Source organism: Lynx rufus, unplaced genomic scaffold (assembly GCF_022079265.1).
Source record: "Lynx rufus isolate CCGP_SWC_20201006 ecotype Redwood Valley unplaced genomic scaffold, mLynRuf1.p SCAF_2, whole genome shotgun sequence".
Lineage (NCBI taxonomy): Eukaryota > Metazoa > Chordata > Mammalia > Carnivora > Felidae > Lynx > Lynx rufus.
Window position 1 is genome coordinate 76,874,728 of NW_025814834.1, and position 22,903 is coordinate 76,897,630.

The following is a 22,903-nucleotide window of genomic DNA, read 5'->3' on the forward strand; positions in this document are numbered from 1 at the left end:
CTGTGCACAATTTCCCTTCAATATAGCTTGTTTTATAAAATTGAGATGTCACTTTGGCAGTGAAGACGGTGAGGAGATGAAGGGGTAATAAAAAAAAAAACAATCATCTATTAATGAACTCAATGAGAAAGGAAGCCATAAATCTCATTAGACTTCACAATGGAATACTGGGTAGAGGGCACACTACTGGCTTTCATTTACAAAACTAAACCTGCATCTAAGTGACATTTTCCATTCTGCCCTTCTCATTCAGTTAGCCACTGAAACTTAAACCTTGATCAAAGTGCCAACTCCCATGGGCTCCCCAAGTCTCTGCCTGTAGTTCATTGATGATTTGGTTAAAAGACAATGAGATTTATCTCTAACATTATTTTCTAGGTTACAAGCTTACATAATTTTAAGGGTCTACATGGCACAATAGTATTTATCTGTCAACAAATACCAACACAAGCTTTTAGGTTGATCTACTGAAACTTAAATCCACCCTTGACATTGTTTGAAGACCAAAGGGTGGGGTTGGCCAGCCAAGAAAAAGTAGACCTGACATACAAGTTTAGATTCAGGACACTGAAGTTATGGATGTTACTTTCAATCAGTTTCATTAAGCATTGTTTTGCTTTGTTTTATTTTGTTATGTTTGTTTTATTTTCTCCTGTATGAAGAGTTGTAAAATAAAACCTGGTCAGACATTTGCTTACAGACTATGACAAAAATAGATTCCTAAGGGAATAATTAAATAATGTCTGCTTAAATATGTTTCCTCACATGGAAGGATATCATTAATGAAAATAAATGCCTGCCCTTATTTTTAAATCTACATGAAAATATATTTAGATTTCAGGAGGAAAATACTTTTGTTCAAATTATATTCTCTTTATATAAAAGGGGATAAATAAGAAAGGTTTGTGAACTGGTCAGAATAATGGCCCCTCAAGTCCACATCCTAATCTCTGTAACGCATGAATATGTTAACTTATTTGGCAAAAGGGATGGACACATAAGATTAAATTAAGGGCCACGAGATGAGAAGCTTATTTTGCATTATGTAGGTGGGCCCAATATAATCACAATGGTATTTAAAATTAGAAGAGCAAGGCAGATAAGTCAGAACAAGATGTGTCTATAAAAGAAAGGCACAAAGAGATTCAGTTTTTCTGATTGTAATGATGGAAGGAGGGGGAACCCCCCAAGATTGTGGGTGGCCTCTGGAAACTGAACAGATGAAGGAAATGAATTCTCTTCTAGAGTTATTAAAAGCAAACACCGCCCTAGGGACATACTAATCTTAGCCCAGTGAGACCCATGTCTGACTTCTGGCTACAGTCTGTAAAGTAATAAATTTGTATTATTTATGTTGCTAAATTTGTGGTAATTTATTATAACAGTGACAAAAAACTAATACAGTTAACTAGGGTTTTTTTCTCAAAGGGGCAGATCAAATATAAGCATTAATCTCTGATGCTTCCTGAAACACGGAAACAGAAGGATTTTAGGAGCGCCTACGTGGCTCAGTCGGTTGAGCCTCGACTCTTGATTCTAGCTCAGGTCATGATCCCAGGGGGTCATGGCATCGAGCCCTGCACCAGGGTCTGTGCTGAGCACGGAGGCTGCTTAAGATTTTCTCTTTCACTCTCTCTGTCTCTCTCCCTCTGCTTCTCTCCTCTGCTGGTGCTCTCTCTCTTTCTAAAAAATAAATATAAATAAATAAAAAAGAAGGATTTCAGAGGGATTTTAAAAGCATAGCAGTGCAAAGATGTCAGGAAAAGGCACACTTTCCTTCATTAAAATCAACTTTTTAAAAATGTTCATTTATTCTTGAGAGAGAGAGAGAGAGAGAGAGCCAGGCGCGTAAGCAGGGGAGGGGCAGAGAGAAGGGGGAGAGAAACTCCCCAGCAGGTTCCAGGCTGTCAGTGTAGAACTCCAGGCAAGCCTCGATCCACGAACTGTGAGATCATGACCCAAGCAGAAATCAACAGTTGGACAATGGATGGAACCACCCAGGGACCCCCGGACTTCAGGTAAATATTAAACCGTATCACTGAACAGTGAAGACCATGGTTGGACTTACTCCATACATTTGCACAGAGCCTCAGTTAGACTTTCTCTATATATTTGCACGGAGCCTCAGTCATCTTTGTAATTGGCCCACTAGAAAACAGACCAAAAAACACATATATTAGAAAATACTACAACAGGAATGGAGAAAGAAGAAACATTTAAAATACACTATCATTAATAATTTGAAAGACCTAAGATCCTTTATCCAGGATACAAAGAAAAAAAAACTAAAAAAATGTAGAGAACCAAAAAATTTTTAAAATCTTGAAAATTAAAATTATTATATAATAATTTAAAATCTTGGAAGATAAGTGAAATCAAATAAATGGACACAAATGAAAGTCATAGATGATAAGAAAATGTACAAGAGAGTAGAGAAAAAATGCAAAGAGATAACAAAGGAGGGAATATGAGACTATCAAAAAATCATCCCAAGAATTCTAGCATCCCAATAAGGAAAATGCTAGAAAGAGGAAAATGGAGAGGAATAAATAAAGATAGAAGTTAAGAAAATTTCCATAAAATATGAATTTCCAGATTGAAAGGGCACTGCAAAATGGACTAAAATGGGCTCATGCTTAGGCAGATAATCTTGGAATTTTAGAATACTGTGGAAGACGAGAATATTCTAAAACCTTTAATCCTTTGTCTCAAGCAAGGGATTGAAAGTCAGAATGGCATCAGACATCTTAATAGCAACATTGTGAACTAGGGAAAAAAAAGCAAACATCACTGAAATTCAGAAGGAAAGTAATCTCTACATTAGGCCAAACTATCACTATTAATTATGAGGAAAATATTAATTTATTGCAAGATATCAAGATATCAAAAAGTTTACTGCCACATTTTCTTTCTCAGAAACTCCTAGAAAATGTGTTACATTAAAAAAAAAGAGTCAACCAAGAAAGATGAAAGCATGTGTTCCATGAAACAGGGAATGTGGCAAACAGAATCCTGCTGGATGCTGATAAAGGAGATCCAAAAACAAAAGCTGTACAGGAGACTTAAAGAAATTTACCTAATTGAGCAGGTCAGAATGCTTCAGGAGAGATTTCCTTAAGAAGGTAAAATTGTTCAAATAGCAATGTGTTTCAGGAATTAATGGGAAAGTATTTGTAACTGGAAAAGACTCTGTGGCTGAATTATATATATATATATATATGTGTATACACACACACACACACACACACACACACATGCACAAAGAAAAAAACAAGACAATTATTAAACCTTTGGGGGAATATGGTATGAAGGGTGAGAAAAATTATCCAAACACATGGGCTCAATTGTGATAGCACTAACGAAAACATTAATTAATCTAATTAAAAATATGGTATTACAATATTGGGAATTTAGCAGAGGGTGGATGTGGTGGGTAGCAGGAGTTGAAATAGAACTAGATCTTTGTCTACTAGAGTATAAAAAGCAAATTGATTAATACTCCCCAATGGAAAATCAGGAAGAAGCATTAGAAGAATGGTTAGAGATTTGCATGTAAATAACAACAGTATCACCCAGAGAGCAGGGACTACTCTTGTTTGTAGATTTCATTTAACTAAAAACTGGCTAAAGAGCCTTTCTGATAATCCGTTTCTTCAAGTATAAAATGAAGATAATCTTTACCATGTAGAATTATTGTAAAGACTCACATAATGTGTGCAAGTCACTGTGCAAGTGATGGACACGGGGAGCTGGGAAAAGACAAGCAGGGGCTAGAGGTGCCGTTCTTAGTCAGCAATTGGGAGCTAATTGGCCTTCCCGTATTTGCCCTTTGCAGCATCCATTGATCAGACACAGCCCAAATATTCTGAAACAGCCATGATTTCAAGGCAACTTTTCAGGTAAAAAAGGCAGAATTTAGAGAAAAAAAAATTCTACTTACTGAATGATGAGGAGTATATTCTTTGAACTTCACTACGCCAGAAGCTTCGGGAACGTGGTTTTTTAACTTAATTCTATGAGGTGCCAGGGAATTGGACACATTACATATCACAGAACTTGTCTGATTCAAAATTAGGAGCATGTTTTTTTAAAGAAACATTTTCAGGAAAAGTAGCTCAACACTTTTTATAAAGGGGGATTTGATATTTAAACAAGATTAGGAAAACGATGTATTTGATTGCTTTACTTACTACGGCTTTGGAAGCACTGGCTCAGCGAAGGACAGGAGGGTCATGAAGATTCCCTACAAGAAATGCACGTCTGAAACAGTCTGCATTATTTTGTGCAAGTTCCATATTACTGAAGCATCTCACAAATGAAGAGCAAAAATAAAAGTAACCCTCAAGGAATGAGTTGTGATGGATTGAATCATTGTCTTTTAAGAGGTAAGAGGCTTATGATGAACAACCCAAGTCAAGGAATATGAGTAATTCACTGTTGCAAAGTGGAAAAAATGATGAACACACTGTAAAAATTAAACCCAATCATGTTTTGAAAGTTTAATATAGTTTTTATAAAACTGAACTTGCAGCATTGAATACACGAATTTGTATTTTTGTAACCTAAATGACCTTGCACATTTAAATAATTATTAATTGCATGCCAGAAAATGCAATTAGTTGGATTCTAACTTGAAGATGATGTACAATGTAATTTAAGCACAAATTCTGAAGTAGAGCCCACAGATGTGCTGTGCAGTCAAGCTGAACTCTCTGCATACTATGGAATTGTAGGAATTTTTCATAAATCGGATAGAGGATAGGCCACCTTCCTCATAATCTCACTCTTCCTCCAACAGAAATAATCCATTTTTGCCCCATCCTGTCTAGACAAATGGGCTTTTTAGTACTGAGACAACTAAATACATTTCTTAGTATTTAAAGCCATATACGGATGAATTTAAAAGCACATAAGAATTTTTCAAAAATAACTAATGATAAAATATCCTTATTTTTAATTTGTATATATTTACAAAACTGTATTCACATATTGCTGAGAAGGATGAATATTTCAAATGAGGATAAGCATTATCAAAATAATCATATTTCTTTTATTCACATCATTTTGATAAATAGAATGAAATATTTTACCATGACAGGAGCTATACCATGAAAATCCCACAAAAGGGACTAATTTCCAGTTGTTAAGTAGAGTTATTCAGTTCAATGAATACATTACATTTTGTTTTCCAATAGTCACTACATTGGTGGGCTGACAATTATCCTGGCTTCAGTTGACTTTTATTTTCTTTGATTTGAGCTCTTATAACTTCCTGAAATGGAAATACCAGAGATTTATTTTTTATTCAGTCAATAAAATGCAGAACTTTTCACTGCTGAGAAAACATGTCATATACAGATTGAACAAATGTTACATGAAATCGCTTGGATAAGAAGTCCTCTAGGATGAAATAGATGAAACGGAGATGGTCTTTTTTGGAATGATCAGCATAAAAAAAAATCAGCAAAAGGAGAAGAAAAAGCAATTTTTTATTTTTATCCAAATATATCAGACTTCGTAATTTAGTTAGTTTCAACAAAAATGGAGAGTCACCATATAATGTATCATCCAAATCAGGACACTCGAAGAGTGAAAGGGAGTGCTATTATTAATTACACAGATACAACAGGTAGAAACTGGAACTCTCCCTGGTAAACTGGGACCTCGGATCAACTTAGCAATACGGGCTAAACTGCAATTACATGCAGAAATCATACCTTTCCCATACATATGTGGAAAAGATAAAGAAATAGCATCACTAAGAAAAATTAATTCTGGCAACCGTGGTTTTTTTCTCATCAATTGGATTTCTGTTGAAATATATCACTCCCTCCTTAAGCCGCTCACCTCTTCTAAGATAATCAATTCTTATTACACCCATTTTCCATCTTGTTATTCTGTTTTCCTTACCTTAAACTGTTATTTTGAGTATCTGAAATCATCTTATCTGTGCTCCCTCTGTCTCCGCAGCCGCCCTCCCCCCACTCTCCTACCAATAGTCAGCGTTCAAATGGGCAGCAACCTCCCCTTAGAGCCAAATGTCCAGGAGTTAAAATGGCCTAGGACATAAAGACCTGCAAAAATTTTCTTGAATGAATGTGTGAAATACATTCAGAGAGTTCATTTTTTGGTCCATGTTTTCCTTGGTACCAAAGACAAATTAGAATGACTCTCCAAATTAAATTATGGCTCTATTTAGTTTTAAGTGTTTGGACTAAATGATCTATGGAGTTTCTTCCACTGATAATGAATATCTCATGCCCCCTAGACCCCCTTCTCTCTCTGCTAGTTCATTTCCTATACCTAGAGAATGGGATCAAGGGGTAGAACAACTAGCTCTATGCACAGTGGATGAATGCTCAAAGTTGATCATTTTGCCAGTAATAGTTCCCTGGGATTTGTTTGCACCTACAGAATTTGGTTGATACAGAGGTAGCCAGAAGGTATTATTGTAGTTAATGATAAAACTGTTGATGTAATAATTTTCCAGTGAGAAAATCATCACAGGATTGCTAAAAAAAACGGGAAATAATGGGAGCCCAAACCAGGCATTAAGGATTTAGATATTAATAAGGAGAAATAGCTAAATTCTGGACAGACTTACACTGCAATGCCCCCACCCCCCACCAAAAAAAAAAAAAAAAACAACTATAGGAAAATCTATGACATTTTGATAAGGAGCACTTATAAATTTTCATAAAAATCTCTGCATTCCAAATCTTTATTTTGTAGGTGTTCTTCTGAGCAATAGTTTTTATTTCCACTAATGAGTAATAAATATCAGACCTTGGGGTTAGAAAAATAGTACTGTTAAAATTACTTTGGTAGGCCAGGCATCCAAGACACCAATAAAATCATTGTTTACCAAACAAACAAATAAACAAAAAAGCCCACATGGGTAAAATATCTTCAATTCATCTAATTAAAAATTCTCTCAGGTATATACATAACATTCTCCCTGAACCCAGTGACAGGCATGGGGTGGGATAGGTTCCCCAGGTGAGGAAAAAAGGTCTGTCCTGATACAATAAATGCCACAAACAAGATAACAGCATTAAAAAAGAGACTCATTTAGACATACATATTTTAAGCATAGATATTTATCATCTGTTTCATTGTATTGTCGTATCTCTTCAAGAATAAATTATTGGTTTTTAAAATGACAGAACTTCCAGAAAAGGAGTGAAAATGTTACCAATTGCCTCAGTTTGAAACAGGGACCATTAATTATGTAATTTCAAGCAGATTCTGATATATTCAGTATAAGTTGGCTACTGATGATTACAATGATTCAGCATTTGTTCAGAGCTCATATTTGTATTAGATCATATACAAAACAGATTTCCAGACTTGAAGTAGTCCAGAAAAGGACCAATTCTCAAATTAACCAATTTTCCCCTAGTACTAGCAAATTTTAAAAATCCTAAGAAATTTTTAGCATATTGATGGTATGCTCTAAAATTTATAAGTTAAATATAATGGTTATATTTATGCAGGGCCATAAATAGCATAGACTTGTGTGACTCCCTCATATAAAGTACAATTGATAACCTCCCAGGACCTTAAACAGCAGAAAACATTAAATCAGATTTTAAAATGACAAATAATTTAAGGCTAAAATATTTGGTATTAATAATTAATGCCAGAAGCCTTCCTAGCCTAATAAAGTAAACATGCACAAGAACTACAACTTTGAACAAAACATCACAATTTTATCAGATATATATGTACGTATGTATGTGTGTGTGTGTGTGTGTGTGTGTATATATAGATATATATATATATATACACACACACACACACGTGTATATATATATATAGATATATATATACACACACATATATATAGTTTTATCGCCCTGAAAGCTATCCACTCATGTTTGGTTTAATACATATGTTAGAAATGTCGTGAAGAGTACCACCTCTTTAAATATATATATATATTTTTCCAGAATATACAATATAAATATACCATATATAAATCATGCCATAAAACTAAATGCAAAATTTGCACATTATTGCATGCTTGATGTGATAATACATGCCCGTTAATAAGAACTTTCTTACGGTGTCCTCCCTTTACACAACTTTTGCTTTCTGCACAGTGGCAATACTTGGGAAGAAAGGGTTCTCAAATATGCATATATGACTGGGGAAAAATGTACCTTTCAGATTCCTTCGAGGATTACCTCATCAGCCAAATATTGGACTATTACTAAATCAAACAATAAATAATGCCTACGGGGGTGTTTTGTTATGTGAATCGATCAGAGTTCATTTTTCTTAATTTGGCTGGGAGATTCCCTTCCATCCTGGCTGCTCCTCCCGCCATTTTTTGAAGCTTTGGTGGCAAATCAGCCACTGACTGGCTCATGGGATCAGACAACATCTTGGTGGTTTTAGATACCAGTTTTTCTTCTGAGTTGCCAGGAACTGAACTTATTCGTTGAAGTTTCATGGGCAAATCTCCCAAGCTGTAGGCTTTTTCTGAAGTTGTAGAACTCATCCTCAAGAGTTTTTTGGGAAAGTCTTCTCTTCCAGTAATTTTCTGCAGCTTAGACGGAAGCTTTGTAGTCATGTCGTCGAGTCCATCTAAGCATTCCACAGAATTGTGTCTTTCTTTGCTGTTAGTAATGGCTGGTGCTATCAAAGGGGACGACATAAGCAGCATTTCCTCCTGTTCTTTCACGCTATAAGGTGGCGTGGGGACTTCAAATGTTGCGTGAAACTGGGAGTAATCAACTTTAAAGAACCCTTCTTCTAAGGAAATCACGGGAAAAAAACGATGGCCCCAAAGAACTTCATCTTCAGTGTAAGATGTTCGAGCTTGACAAGTCATCCCTATGGGGCACAAAGAAAACCTGTGATAAGTTCTGCACAGTGCGCGGACATGCAATGCCAGTTTGACCGAAGGGATTCATTTTGCTTTCCTATTTACGTTTGAACTCTTATCTAAATAAACCGACTAATGGAACACGTGAGAAGTTTCAATACGTTAATAGCTTTGATACATACACTTTCTTCCAGTGAAAACCACAGGGCACTTTTACTGTACATGTTTGAGGGGCAACATATCAAGGCACAATTCATTGCTTTTTATCCATGAACCAAAAGTAATAATGGCATCAATATGTGAACATACGTATTGATAGAAGGGAAGAAACCACAAAATCATTTCTATCGCTCAAGAAGCCATGTGATATATGAAACAAACCCAACTTTGCATCCAAACTTTACCACTGTGTAAACTTAAGATACTTCATTGAGTATCACTTCCCTCTTCTGTAAAGGATGAAATACCTGCATCACAGTACTGTTGTGAGCACGGTAAATAAAGTAACATGTACAAAAATGTAAAAGGTGTCATATAATGTCTTAATAAATGAGAGCAAAGAGAACTATCCCAAGTATTTGCCAAGTTAATAAAAGTTGAAAATATTTTTATCTTGGGTAATAAAAAGTCATCATGGTGGTCCTATTCTTCTGGACCTTTCAGGCCAGCATAAACTTTTGCTCAAGTCTTAGAAATCCACATGCTAACATCAGTAATCTGTGTCAATGTGATGTTTCAAATTTTATTCCTGCTATAGGAATCTCTAAAACCAGATGCAGGATATCAAGTATAAAATGTTGCTACTTACATATTATGTTAACTTGGATATCATTTACATCATGCCACTCTTATTTACTCAACTGTGTTGTCTTCGTAAATCAGATATTTAGAGCGGGTCACTATTAAATCAGTCAACCTCAGATATTCATTAGAAGTGTGAAGACTGAGAAGTACATGAATACATTTAAAACGTGTTATCAAACTTCAGTCTTATTTCAGTCAGAAGACAGAACTTTTTGTAACTTGCAAAATTCACTACCTTCTTTCACCTTTACTATCAGACTTCTATTTGAGGCCAGTAAAGTGTAAAATTTAAAAAATGCATTTCTGTAATAAGTATAATTTAAACAAATAATGACAGCCTTTCTGCTTACATTTCTCTTCTCTCTCTGTCACTTTATAAATAATTTCTATTGGGGTTAAGCCTGGAGTAATTTGGATAAAGGGTATTCTGTCTTTTCCCTTGATTAGCGATCATACATACAATACTGAGAAAAAGGATAAGTACATAATTGAAAAGCCATATTGAAGATAATTTCTTCCTGGAATCTTTACAAAATCTTGCCTTATAACTATTGTCAGCTATGAAGCAGCTGTTACACTTATATACCATCCTTTTCCAGATACTTCTTAAAGAAACAAATGCAGAAAATAAATACCTATCATATCTCAGGCACTGTGTTAGGTGCACTCTGTTTATTATTTCTAATCTTTAAGATCATCCTAATAAGAAATATTCTTGGGGCACTGGGGTGGCTCAGTTGGTTAAGCATCTGACTTCGGCTCAGGTCATGATCTCATGGTTCATGAGTTCAAGCCCCGCATCAGGCTCACTGCTGTCAGCACAAAGCCCTCTCTAGATCCTCTGTCCACCCCCCCCCCAACCTCTGCTCCTCTCCTGCTCAGGCCATGCTCTCTCTCTCTCTCCCCAAAATAAACATTTTTTTTAAAAAGAACATATTCTTATGTCCATTTTAAAGATAAGAAATATAGCACTCAGAGAAATAGATCTTGACCTTCCTTGGGCACAGATCTAGGAAGCTATAGAGAAAGCACAGTATTATTCTAATTTCTGGGGGGGGGGGTTTGATATTGTTTTTTTTACTCTGCCATCGTGTCACTAATATTTTAGTTAGGGAACCGATTCTAAACAATCTATCAAATTAACTGTCATGGTGAAAATCATACTGGCCAAATACCAGTCTTCATAATCAACATTTTATCAGGAATAGCCCTCAGAAACATTTATACATGGAGATAACAAAATTAGTTTAAAGAGTAATTTGTAAGTACTATAGACATACACACAGTAGCATTCTGTATCTTCAATTTCTAGCCCGTATTTCATGAAAAAAACTTACAGATGATCATTCAGAAAAGATTAAAAAATGTATTTCCTGATATATTTACTTGACTTTATTTTGAATAGTTTAAAGATCATGAAAAATTATAATACACAACAACTATCCATGTTCCTATCCATTAAGATATGAAAAATAAAATAAGTACCCTGTATTTGTTTTAAAAAAAGTACCTTTAAGTTTCTCTCCCAAAGCAGTCACTCTCATAATTTATGTATTTTTCCAGCCCAGGATATTAATATAAATTTAAGAAAAAAAATCAGAGGGCTCTTGGTGGCTCAGTCAGTTGAGCATCTGACTCTTGATTTTGGCTCAGATCATGATCCCAGGGTCATGGGATTGAGCTCTGCCTCAGGCTCCATGCTGAGTGTGGAGCTTAAGATTCTCTCTCACCCTCTGCCCCTTTTCCCTGCTCATGTGCTCTCTCTCTCTCTCAAAAGAAAATAAAAGAAAAAAATCATAAACATATATTTACTGTTAAGTGCCAGTACTTCCTTCACAGCCCCATTTTAACTTTTAAAAATTATGCCACTGAAAATTGATGGTGGGTAGAATTATCTGAAGTAAGGGCATATAGTAAATATAACTCAGTGTAGCATAGGTTTGTAGGTTTGTCCTCTGGTCATTACAAATGGATGTATATATTAAGAGTTGAAGTAAATTCAGACATAAACTTTGTTCAGTTACTTGTAACAACAAAAGAGTAAACACTGAAACAAAATCCAGTTACTATCACCATCTTAGTTCATTCCATTTTAGTGACATTTTTTACATTGGGAAAGGAAAGGAAATGAAACAAAAAATCAACATTCTGTCCCATTATTTATCTTTATAATACACCACATTGCTGATCTGCAATGCTTACTTATCCTGAGCTGTTTCCTGGGTAGTTATCAGCAGTCAATGAAAAAAAGTAAAAAAAAAAAAAAAAAAATTAAATGGTGGGGAAGCATGGAAGAAATAAAATCTTATGGAATTTTCACTTTGGGGAACAGGATATTGAATACTAATAAGGTGCTGAAGGTACAGTGACATCTACAATGTAAACAGGTATTTCAAGCATCTGTTCACATAAAGATACCTATAAGCATTGTTACTCAAATGCCAGTGGAGGATTTTGACAGAAAAGTAGGGTGGGGAGATTTATTTCTACTATTTGAAATTAAACTAATTTCTTTTCAGACTGAACTCATTGTTGTTGGATATGAATTATGAATTTGGCTGTCAATTCAATGTTACTTGGATATCATTTACCTCATGCCACTAAGTAGCATGTGAAAAATACCTGAAACTCTCTGAGATTCAGTTCTCCCTTCTACAAAGCAGAGAAGAAGCATCATCTCATAAAGCTATTGAGAGCTTTGGACAAGTGCACAGAACAGCACTTGCTATTTAAGGCAAAGCTTAATAATGACTGCTGGGTTTACTGCTCTATAGTAATAATCATTTCCATTTCCTGTTCTTCCTGAAAATTAGTGTTAATGCATTAATGTAAGTGGGGAGTTTTGACATATCACTAGTTTGCCCCACATCAGCAGTATGCGAAATTAAATTTACAAATAGCTAGATATCAGATAGCAATTCTCTTTTTGGAAAAATGATCCATTAAACATTCAAAATGTTCTAAAATCTAGAAAAAGATACACTGCTCATATTTCCAAATATTAGAGTTTCTTAGTTTCCATCCGTGTATCTCCAATAGCTTAGGAGACTGAGTGTAGAAGCTTGGGGTGGATTATTAAAAAGGCCTGCAGCAAGGTGAATAAAACCATGACAATACTTTGGTAATTATACCAAGGACATTTGCATTTGACTCATGTTTGTTCCTCTGCTCCTTCTTTTACAGTTTCATTAGATGTAGGTACACAGATGCATACATTTCCAATTCAACAGCATTACATTTTTAATTTTTTTTAGTTTTTTATTTAAATTCTAGTTAGTTAACATAGAGTGTAATATTGGATTCAGTAGAATTTTGTGATTCATCACTTACATACAACACCCAGTGCTCAACGCAGATGCCCTCCTTAATGTCTATCACCCATTTAACCTATCCCCACCCATGTCCCCTCCAGTAACTTGGTTTTTTTCTCTACAGTGAAAAGTCTGTTTTTGGATTTGCCTGTCTCTTCTTCTCATGTTTATTGGTTTCGTTTCTTAAGTTTCAGATATGAGTGAAATCATATGGTGTCTTTCTCCGACTGACTTATTTCGCTTAGCACAATATACTCGGGTTCCATCCACATCATTGCAAATGGAATGATTTCATTCTTTTTGATGGCTGAGTAATATCCCATTGTATATATATAGCACATCTTCTTTATCCATTCCTCAATTGATGAACATTTGGGCTCTTTCCATAATTTGGCTATTGTTGATAGTGGTGCTATAAACATCAAGGTGCATGTATCTCTTTCAATCAGTATTTTTGTATGTAACATCAGTTTTTTAATCTGGTTTAAACTTACAATATTAATATCCAGTCAACATATGAATAATGATATTAAAGTATTAGAAGGTGGAAAACAGAAAAATGTCTACGATGGTCAACCTGCAGTTTAGACAATGTTCTAAGGTAACACGCAACTGACAGACTTCTTTTTACACGTTAACCCAAAATGGTGTTGAAAAAGCCAAACACAGATTTCAGCTGAAAAGATTTAAAGTAAAGATAATATGTTTCCTAAGAACATGTGTGTATCATAGTATCCTTCCTTGTAGAATACTTTATCTTATGTTTCTTACTCTAAGTCATTTTTTAAGTCATTTAAAAATAACCCATGCTTAGATTCATAATTGGAAATGCTGTTTGAATCAAAATAAATGCAGGTGAATGGCATTATTCACAAGGTACTATATGATTGCAACTCTTAACTGGCATTGCGACAGTTTGCGTATTTTAACCAGATTCCAAGCTTGAACAAATGTGATGAAAATCAACACGAGCTCATCTCTGTGGAAACTGGTAAAGCAACAGATGCTGCTACTGGAAATAGCTGGGACTTTTGATCCTTAGATGAAAAACATTTTGTGAAAAGGGGATTTATTTCCTGCACTAATTCTTAGATGGAAAAGCTATAGATTGCTTTTTAATTTATTCCAGCACTGTGTTGATCTAAAATGATTGAGGCAATGCAGTCTAACCTTTTTACTTTTGACTTATCCCCTTCCTGATTCTACCTTTAAGTTCCTCTTTAAGTGAATTGAACACTTATTCAAATAACAAGTCTGAGAGCTTTTTAAAGTGAAAATGGGCAAGGGGGTTGCTATTTGATAAGTCCTTAATTAAACTTTCAGAATACCTCTAACTCAGCGATTCTTTGTTGTTTCTGCTGGTTAGAAATGGTCCCCTATATAAGGTGTGTGTGAGATGGTTAAACACAATATAACCAGGCCAAGGGGAATGTCTGGATGTTGTGACACAGAAAATATCAAATAATCAATAACTTGTGCACAGCAGAAGCTTTATCTAAACCTTAATATGGAATCTGCTGAGAGACAGAGAGAGAGAGAGAGAGAGAGAGAGAGAGAAGTCTCTTATAATAGTGGCTATCTTTTATGTGTGCACTATACAAAAGGGAAAATTGGAGAAAAATCTCCTTTAATTAAGCTATGTAATAATAATAGGTAATAATAGTAAGATTGCTATAAGAACTTATGTGTGCCAACCATCTCTCTAAGCACATTGTACATGCTATCTTGACTCTTCTCAGCTCTGATGATGTACTTGAATCCCTGATCCATTACTAATTAATGTGCGAACTTGAAAACAACCATTAAATCTCTTTACTCCTCAGTCTCGTCATCTGTAAATTAAGGCCCACTCTCTTGATTTTACATAGGATAAACAGAGGATTAAATGAAATTATGTAATATATATATAAGTTGCATGTACAATAAATATTGCTCATTTTCTTCTAGAAGAGTCCCTAAATACAGGACATCTGACTACTCTACAAGTTTCATTTATATACATACATCCACAACTGAAAATTTTAGCCAAATGATATATTGTTTTTATTCATTAAATTTGTCATTTTTGGTTTTTCTTCCCCCAAATTGGCAGTGGTTTTTACAACTTTAGCATGTATAGCATGTGCTGTATCACAAGTAATTTCCTAGACTGCCCTATATTATTGCTCTGAATATTACCGAATAGTCTGTAGCTGTTGCTTCCCTTAAGTACTCCCCAAATTTCACCCATCCTCCAAGATACAATAACTATAAGGCATACTTGTCATTCTCTGCCTGTTCTCTGTTGTGTTGTACTGAGCTGAACCCAAGTTTACACTCTAAACTTTCTGAGGCAGTATATGATGTTAGGGTTTTGTTATTTTTTTTTTTATCTTGTTTATAAAACAAAGACACTCTGTCCACCACTGTTCAATAACACTAAGGTTATGGCATCAGGCTCCTCTGGGATATAGGTTGCAAAGCTATTAAGAATATATAAATTGCTTCCAGAAACTGCAGTTTTCAAATAGATGGAATCCCTTTAAAGCTCAACATATTCTGCTCACTTTAGAGAAGAGTAGAAGTTTCTGGCATGCATTCAACCCAATATTATCCTGTATTATTTACAAGCACTTGGCCTTACAATGTGTTCTCAGACATCACTTTGCTATTATCGCTTGAGCTAGGTCAAAAAATCCTAAGAAGATTAAAAGACAAAAACAAGAAGAAAAACCCAAGTACATTTATTAGAAAATAAAGTGTCAATAAGAAATTTAGTAGTTTCGAATTCAATAGTTTAGGTTTCTTACTTTCCAGAAGAACAAAAGAAAGGAAGATAGATTTTTAACCAACAACAAAGATGGGTAGATTTGCAAACAGGAATGCAAGTGCAGGTGTAAAGGGTCAATGACACATAGAAACTGTGACAGATAATTCATGGTCATACTGTTAAAAACATATTTAAGAGGATTGGGGTAATATTAATAGCCAAAGAACACGGGCTTTGAACTTGAGGTTGCTGTGTTTTAACCACACAGTATTAGTAAGATCTTAGGCATATTATTGAAATTATCTAAACTTTAATTGCTATAAAATATGGATAGTTATAAGGGATAAAAATATATAATTTATTAGGTTATTATAATTGAATATGATATAATCAATTTAATGGGTCTCCCACATTACCTGGTAATAATCATTAGCTATTATCAATCATCATTATTATTGGGGTTTTAATTAGTTAAAACGTCACTTTAGATATACTTCAATTCTTTAGTGATCACCCATTTCTCAGAATCAACTCAAAGCAAATGAAATAATTTTTGCCTTGTTAGTTTCTATTAATTTGTTATAGACCATGTTGTCTATACTTATCTGCAATAAGAAGAAAGGCCTATTAGTACACACAATGTAAATGGAGTCAAGTCTGTGTCTGTCAATGTGGTCTACTCTGCACAAATATGCCTAACTTTATAGTAGCAAATACTTCCCTTGTAGAAATACAAGTAACTTCTCTGCTGTGTTGACAAGGGACTACCTTCTGCTTTCCACTATCACTTCACACAGAAGCATTACAGAATTTGACCAGTACACTTTCAACTGATTATCATTCCCTTAACCTAACAGAGGAAATGTCCCGTTCTTACAGCATCTCTTTCTCTTTATGGTACCTATTAAAACATGTTTCTTTGCACTGACAATTATAGGATCAGAACCAAACCTATCCATTCTATAGTTTTCTCTTGTTAAAATACGATTTTAGCTTCTAAAACACCTTCAAGACCTAAATAAAATGGAACCAAATTATTGTTGGAAAATACTCCATAAGACTGACATCAGGAAAGATGTTTTTCAAAGGGAAAATGTAATATTTTCTTGCTTAAACAGAATATTTTTCAGATAATGCTGGAATTTAATTATTTTGAAGAACATTATCTCTAATCATAGGCAAGAAAACTTTTTAAAATATTGTCTGAAGCAACAAACAGATCAGCTTTTAAAAAATGTTGCACATGAATTACAACAATTAAATGTTTAGATTATTTCCTGTTTTTAAAAGATATTCCTAGGGGCGCCTGGGTGGCGCAGTCGGTTAAGCGTCCGACTTCGGCCAGGTCACGATCTCGCGGTCCGGGAGTTCGGGCCCCGCGTCGGGCTCTGGGCTGATGGCTCAGAGCCTGGAGCCTGTTTCCGATTCTGTGTCTCCCTCTCTCTCTGCCCCTCCCCCGTTCATGCTCTGTCTCTCTCTGTCCCAAAAATAAATAAACGTTGAAAAAAAAATTAAAAAAAAAAAAAAAGATATTCCTAGAATTTTGCTTTAAAATGCCATTCATAACCACTTTATATGGTGTTATGGGCTGAATGTTTGTGTCATCTTAAAATATAGGCTGAAATTCTCACCTTTAACATGATAGTATTAGGAGGCAAGGCCTAGTAGCTTTTAAATTATGTGATATGTAAACAAAATAAATAAATAAAATTTAAAGAAAAATAAAGAATAAACCCCAAACTTACCAGCATGTCTTCCTAGTTCCTTCAAAAGCTAGCCCTCAATGTCCATTTTAGTTTTAACTCTTTAAAAACTCTCAATAATAACTACAACACATAGTAGACAATATATGCTGGATCCCAAGTGTTTTCTGAGTATTATAATTCTCTTCACCATACTATTCTTTTTCTCATATGACAGATAACAATACTGAGGTATCGGGAGGGGAAGTAGCTTGTCCAATGTCACATGACAGGATATGGTTGTAGTGGAGACACAATGTCAAGCCCTCCAATTCCACAGTCAGCCTTTTTAAACTCTATGCTATTCTGCTCCAATTTTTTTGGATGGATGACTTTCTCATTAATAATTACTGTTTTCCACGCATATTACTTGGTCCATGGCTGTTTCAACTGCTTGAAACAGCCTCTTTCATCTCTCTACCTCTTCACATAATTCCTCATATTCAAGGCTTGAATTAAATGCCACTCAATGTATGAAATCTTTCCTAATTTTTCTCTTTTAATGTATTGTCTTTGAAATATACACACAAGCGCACGTGCACAGGCACATACACCCACGTTTCTCAACCACCAGGTACTATAAATATCTCAATGACATACATAATCAACTTCAACCAGTAATAATACTTAACATTTATTAATTGATCAAACATTTCCTTTCTGCCAGGTACTCTTCAAGATGCTGAATTACAAGGTGTTATGGCAATGGAATGAAGGATAAACTCACTCAACCTCTATGTTTAAACCTAGTCTTGAAAAATGAGTAGTAGTTTGCTACACAGTCCCTGTCTACCACGTAAGAAAGACAAATTCTGCGGTGAGTAAAGAGCAGATGCAAAGACACAACCAGTTGCACCTGAATTTAAGACACAGTTCCTTTTTGTCCATTAATGAAGTTACAGATATGGATTAGATTAGAATCAGCTTCTTTTTTAATTAAAAAAAATGTTTAATATTCTTCATTTATTTTTGAGAGAGAGAGAGAGAGAGAGAGAGAGAGAGAGAGATCATGAGTGGGGGAGGGGCAGAGAGAGAGGGAGTCACAGAATCCGAAGCACACTCCAGGCTCTGAGCTGTCAGCACAGAACCTGACACAAAGCTCAAACCCGTGAACTTGATCATGACTTGAGCCGAAGTTGGATGCTCAACCGACTGAGCTACTCAGACACCCCGATTAGAACAAGCTTCTTAAGGGAGCTCTTATCCACCTTGGCATCTCTAGTATCCAACACTGTGCCAGATATTAGATGCTCAAGGCATTCTTTGGGAGAGGTAGTAGGAGAAGTGGAGGAACAAGAAGAATAGGAAGGTCAAAAATGTCAGTGCTGGAGAAGACAACTTTTTTTTGGTTTTTAAAATTTTATTTATTATGAGGGAGAGAGAGAGAGCACAAACTGGGGAGGGGCAGAGAGAGAGGATCCCAAGCAGGCTCCGTGCTGTCAGCACAGAGCCAATGTGGGGCTCCATCCCATGAATCATGAGATCATGACCTGAGCCGAGATCAAGAGTCAGACACTTAACCGCCTGAGCCACTCAGGTGCTCCAGGAAGTCAATTTTTTTATGATACAGCATTTCCACACTGGTCAGTAATCTACTAGATTGCCCGATCTACTAGAAGGGGTCGCCAGCAAAAATGCAAGGGATATAATTATACTAAGACCTTTTTACTTTGGTTAGTAAGGTGGGACAGGAGAGAATATAAAAATAAATTATATATAATCACCATATAAAATACAGCAAAATCTTGGATGGCGAGTAACTTTGTTCTGCGGGTGTTCCATAAGAAAGACAAGCAAACATTTCTAATTTTAACTTGATAAGCGAGCAATGTCTTACAATACGAGCAGTACCTGACACAAATGTCACATCACAACTGAGCCAATGGTTCCAAAATTTGCTTTGATATACAAGTGCTTTGGATTACAACCATGTTTCTGGAACGAATTATGCTCACAAACCAAGGTATGAATGATTCTTGCACAAAGAAGATACACTTGCTCGTAAATCAAATTCAATGATCTGGTTATCCAGTTAGGTTTTTCCTTATGCTTTTGTGAAAATATACACTAATAGATGTAGGTCTAAATACATTTTCTAGAGAGGTTATATTTTATTTGCATTTAACCATTAAGCCACATTAAATTAACTGGTATTTTGATATACTTGAGTATTTGACCTCTAGTTAAATCTAAGCTTTTGGTGAAATTTCTATCCCTCATGCAACTATAACTGATCACTGTATAAAATGCAGCCTTATCCATTTATACCTGACAATCTAAAACTTGTTTTCTCCCTGAGTCATGAGGCTTACTTTTTGTATAGACTATTACTTCTTTTTCAATATCAAACTATAGCTATTTTTTAACATCTTCTTTGGCAGAAATTCAAATTCTTTTTGTTTGCCTGCAGGCTTAGAACAGAGCCTGGATAAACATTTGCAATTCAGCAGTTATTATGGTTCCATGCTTTGCAGTGAAAAGTCAGAGAATTTCCCTTCCAATTTTTGTTCTTAAGTTATTTATAGAACCTAAATGAAAAATAAAATATCTATAATTTCATGGAAATTATTATTGTTTTCCATTCTAGATGTGAAAATGCCACTTCACAGTAATCATTACAAATATATGATATTTTAGCTCATGTATTTTAAGAGAAAAATGAATGATTGGTTTGGGTATGTACATACAAGTCTTAATAAATAATTTAAATTTCTGACATGACAAAACAGGTGTTTAACCGTGAAAGTACTAACGTTTCCCTATCAACATCACTAATAATCAAGGAAATGCAAATTAAAAGTATAATTTTTATTATATGAGTAGTACTACCTCATACGTGTCAGAACAGCTAAAATCAAAACCACCAGAAACAACAAGTGTTGGCAAGGATGTAGACATAAAGGAACCCTAGTGCATGGTTGCAAACTGGTAGAGCCACTATAGAAAACAGTAAGGAGGTTCTTCAAAAAATTAAAAATAGAATTACCATATAGTCCAGTAATTGCACTACTGGGTATTTACCCAGAGAATACGAAAAAAATAATAATAATTTGGAAAGAAATACGCACTCCTATGTTTATTGCAGCATTATTTACAATAGCCAAAGTATGGAAGCAACACAAGTGCCCATTGATAGATGGATGAATAAAAAAGTGGCATATGTATTATCAAATGGAATATTACTCAGTCATAAAAAATAATGAAATCTTGCCATCTGCCACAGTGTGGGTGGATCTACAGGGTACAATCCTAAGTGAAATAAGCCAGTCAGATAAAGACAAATACCATATGATTTCACTCCTGTAGAATTTAAGAAACAAAACAAATGAACAAAGAAAAAAGAAGACAAATGAAACCCAGACTCTTATATACAGAGAACAAACTGGTGGTTATCAGAGGGGAGATGGACGGGGGATGGCTAAAAAAAATGAAGGGGATCAAGAGTACATCTATTGGATGAGCACAGAGCAATGTATATAATTCCTGAATCATGGTAATGTATACCTGAAACTAACATAACACTGTACATTAATTATACTGGAATTAAAAAAAAAAGTTTCCCTAGACCACGCGGTTTCTCACCTTTAGACAGTATTTTAATTTGCTTTAATTAAAAAAAAGAAAACCGCTTTAAAAAAAAAGCTACAATATAAAAATCCTGAGGCAAATAGGGTAAGAGATGTAAACAGAAACTTCCTAAACATTGACATTTTCAAAAAGGAAATGATAACTGAACTCTCTAAAGTTTATCTTAAAATATAGCTCAACTCCCAAGACAGCTTAGATTTTCTCCCAGGTGTTAAAGTGAAAAACGATCTGTCTATAAGCAATCTGTTAAGATAGAGTCAGGGTATACAGACAAAATTCTTATTTGACCTGGTGATCTTTGGGGGAGATTTTATCATATATATATATATATACGTATATATATATATATATATATACGTATATATATATGTATATATATATACATATATATATGTATACATATATATACATCTATACATATACATACATATACATACATATACATATACATACATATACATACATATACATATATACATACATATACATATACATATACATATACATATATATCTCATTTATAAACAGAATTATTTACATCATATAAATAATGCTAAGAAAAAAATATATGGTAATGTCTAATATTCAAAGGCTTATTGATATTACAAACACTATGGCCAAGATCTAAACAAGAAAGAAAGAGAGAAAGAAGAAAAGGCAAGTTAATCCACTTGGAATACTGAAAATCAAGCTCTCTGGCCAGATGCCCACATAGGAATCATGAGATAGAGTTAATAATTGGTGAAGAAGACACTTTCATTTGTGGCCATACATACCCACAGGTATCACTTTTCATGGTATTCATAATAAGAAACTGCATTCCTATCATTTTTAATAACAATTTTAATAGACTTTGGATTAGTGATGTTTACTCTCAGACATATCACTTTTTCACAACAAATAAAAAGAATTAAGAAATAATCTTAATTACGCAGTTGCACTCTCTGCCTAATAAACATTTCAGAAATTAACAAGGTAATAACTTCAGTGATTGACCTGAAAAATACATGAACTGTGTTATGATTAAATACATATTATATATTATATTATATTATATATTAATCATATGATTAAATATATATTTAATCATATATGTGTGTGTGTGTGTATATATATATATATATATATATATATATATATATATATATGATTTAATCTCAGATATGAGACAGAGAAGTACCCAACTTACTTCTGAGATTGTTTCATTTATTAATTTAAAAATTCCATAGGAAAAAAAATGGAAAAAAAATTTGTCTGCACTTAAGGGATGAGTCAAGAAAGAAATATTTAAAACCAAATGAAAAGGAAGAAAATTGAGAAAGTGATTTTTTTTATGAAAAAAGGAAGCTGATTGGTGGGGTGGAGTGGGGAGAATATTGTTTCAGACATGTTATTATGAAGTAATGTAGATAATTCATAAGAATATCATCTAATACTTAATGGACCTATATTCTAGGGTCTATGTTAAAATATCTAAGTGAATTAGTTTATTCTCAAAATCCCTGTGGAGTAGTTACCATCTTCTTTTTCAGATGATTAACCTGTCCCTAAAAAATGTGGAAAAGGTATGAACAGACCCTTCATCAAAGAAGATATACAGGTGGCAACTGATCATATGAAAAGATGCTCCATATTACATGTCATTATATATTTGAAAATTTAAATAATAACGAGATACCACTAGATATCTATTAAAAATGGCCAAAATAGGGAACACCAAAAACAGCAAATGCTGGTGAGGGTGCAGAAAAACAGGACTGCTCACTCGTTGCTGCTGGGAATGCAAAATAATACAGCCACTCTGGAAGACGGTTTGGCCGTTTCTTACAAAACTAAATATATTCTTACCATACGATTCAGCAATTGGGCTCTTTGG

At 34.5% G+C, this 22,903-nt stretch overlaps 1 protein-coding gene across 1 annotated transcript in view; it reads right to left on the reverse strand.

Moving 5' to 3' along the window:
- Nucleotides 1-8,254: 8,254 nt before the first annotated feature.
- KCNJ3 (potassium inwardly rectifying channel subfamily J member 3) overlaps nucleotides 8,255-22,903 on the reverse strand; it is a 150,402-nt gene continuing 135,753 nt past the window's right edge. The window contains exon 3 of the mRNA XM_047085980.1: nucleotides 8,255-8,841. Coding sequence (XP_046941936.1) covers nucleotides 8,255-8,841 — 587 coding nt within the window. The remainder of the gene's footprint in view (nucleotides 8,842-22,903) is intronic.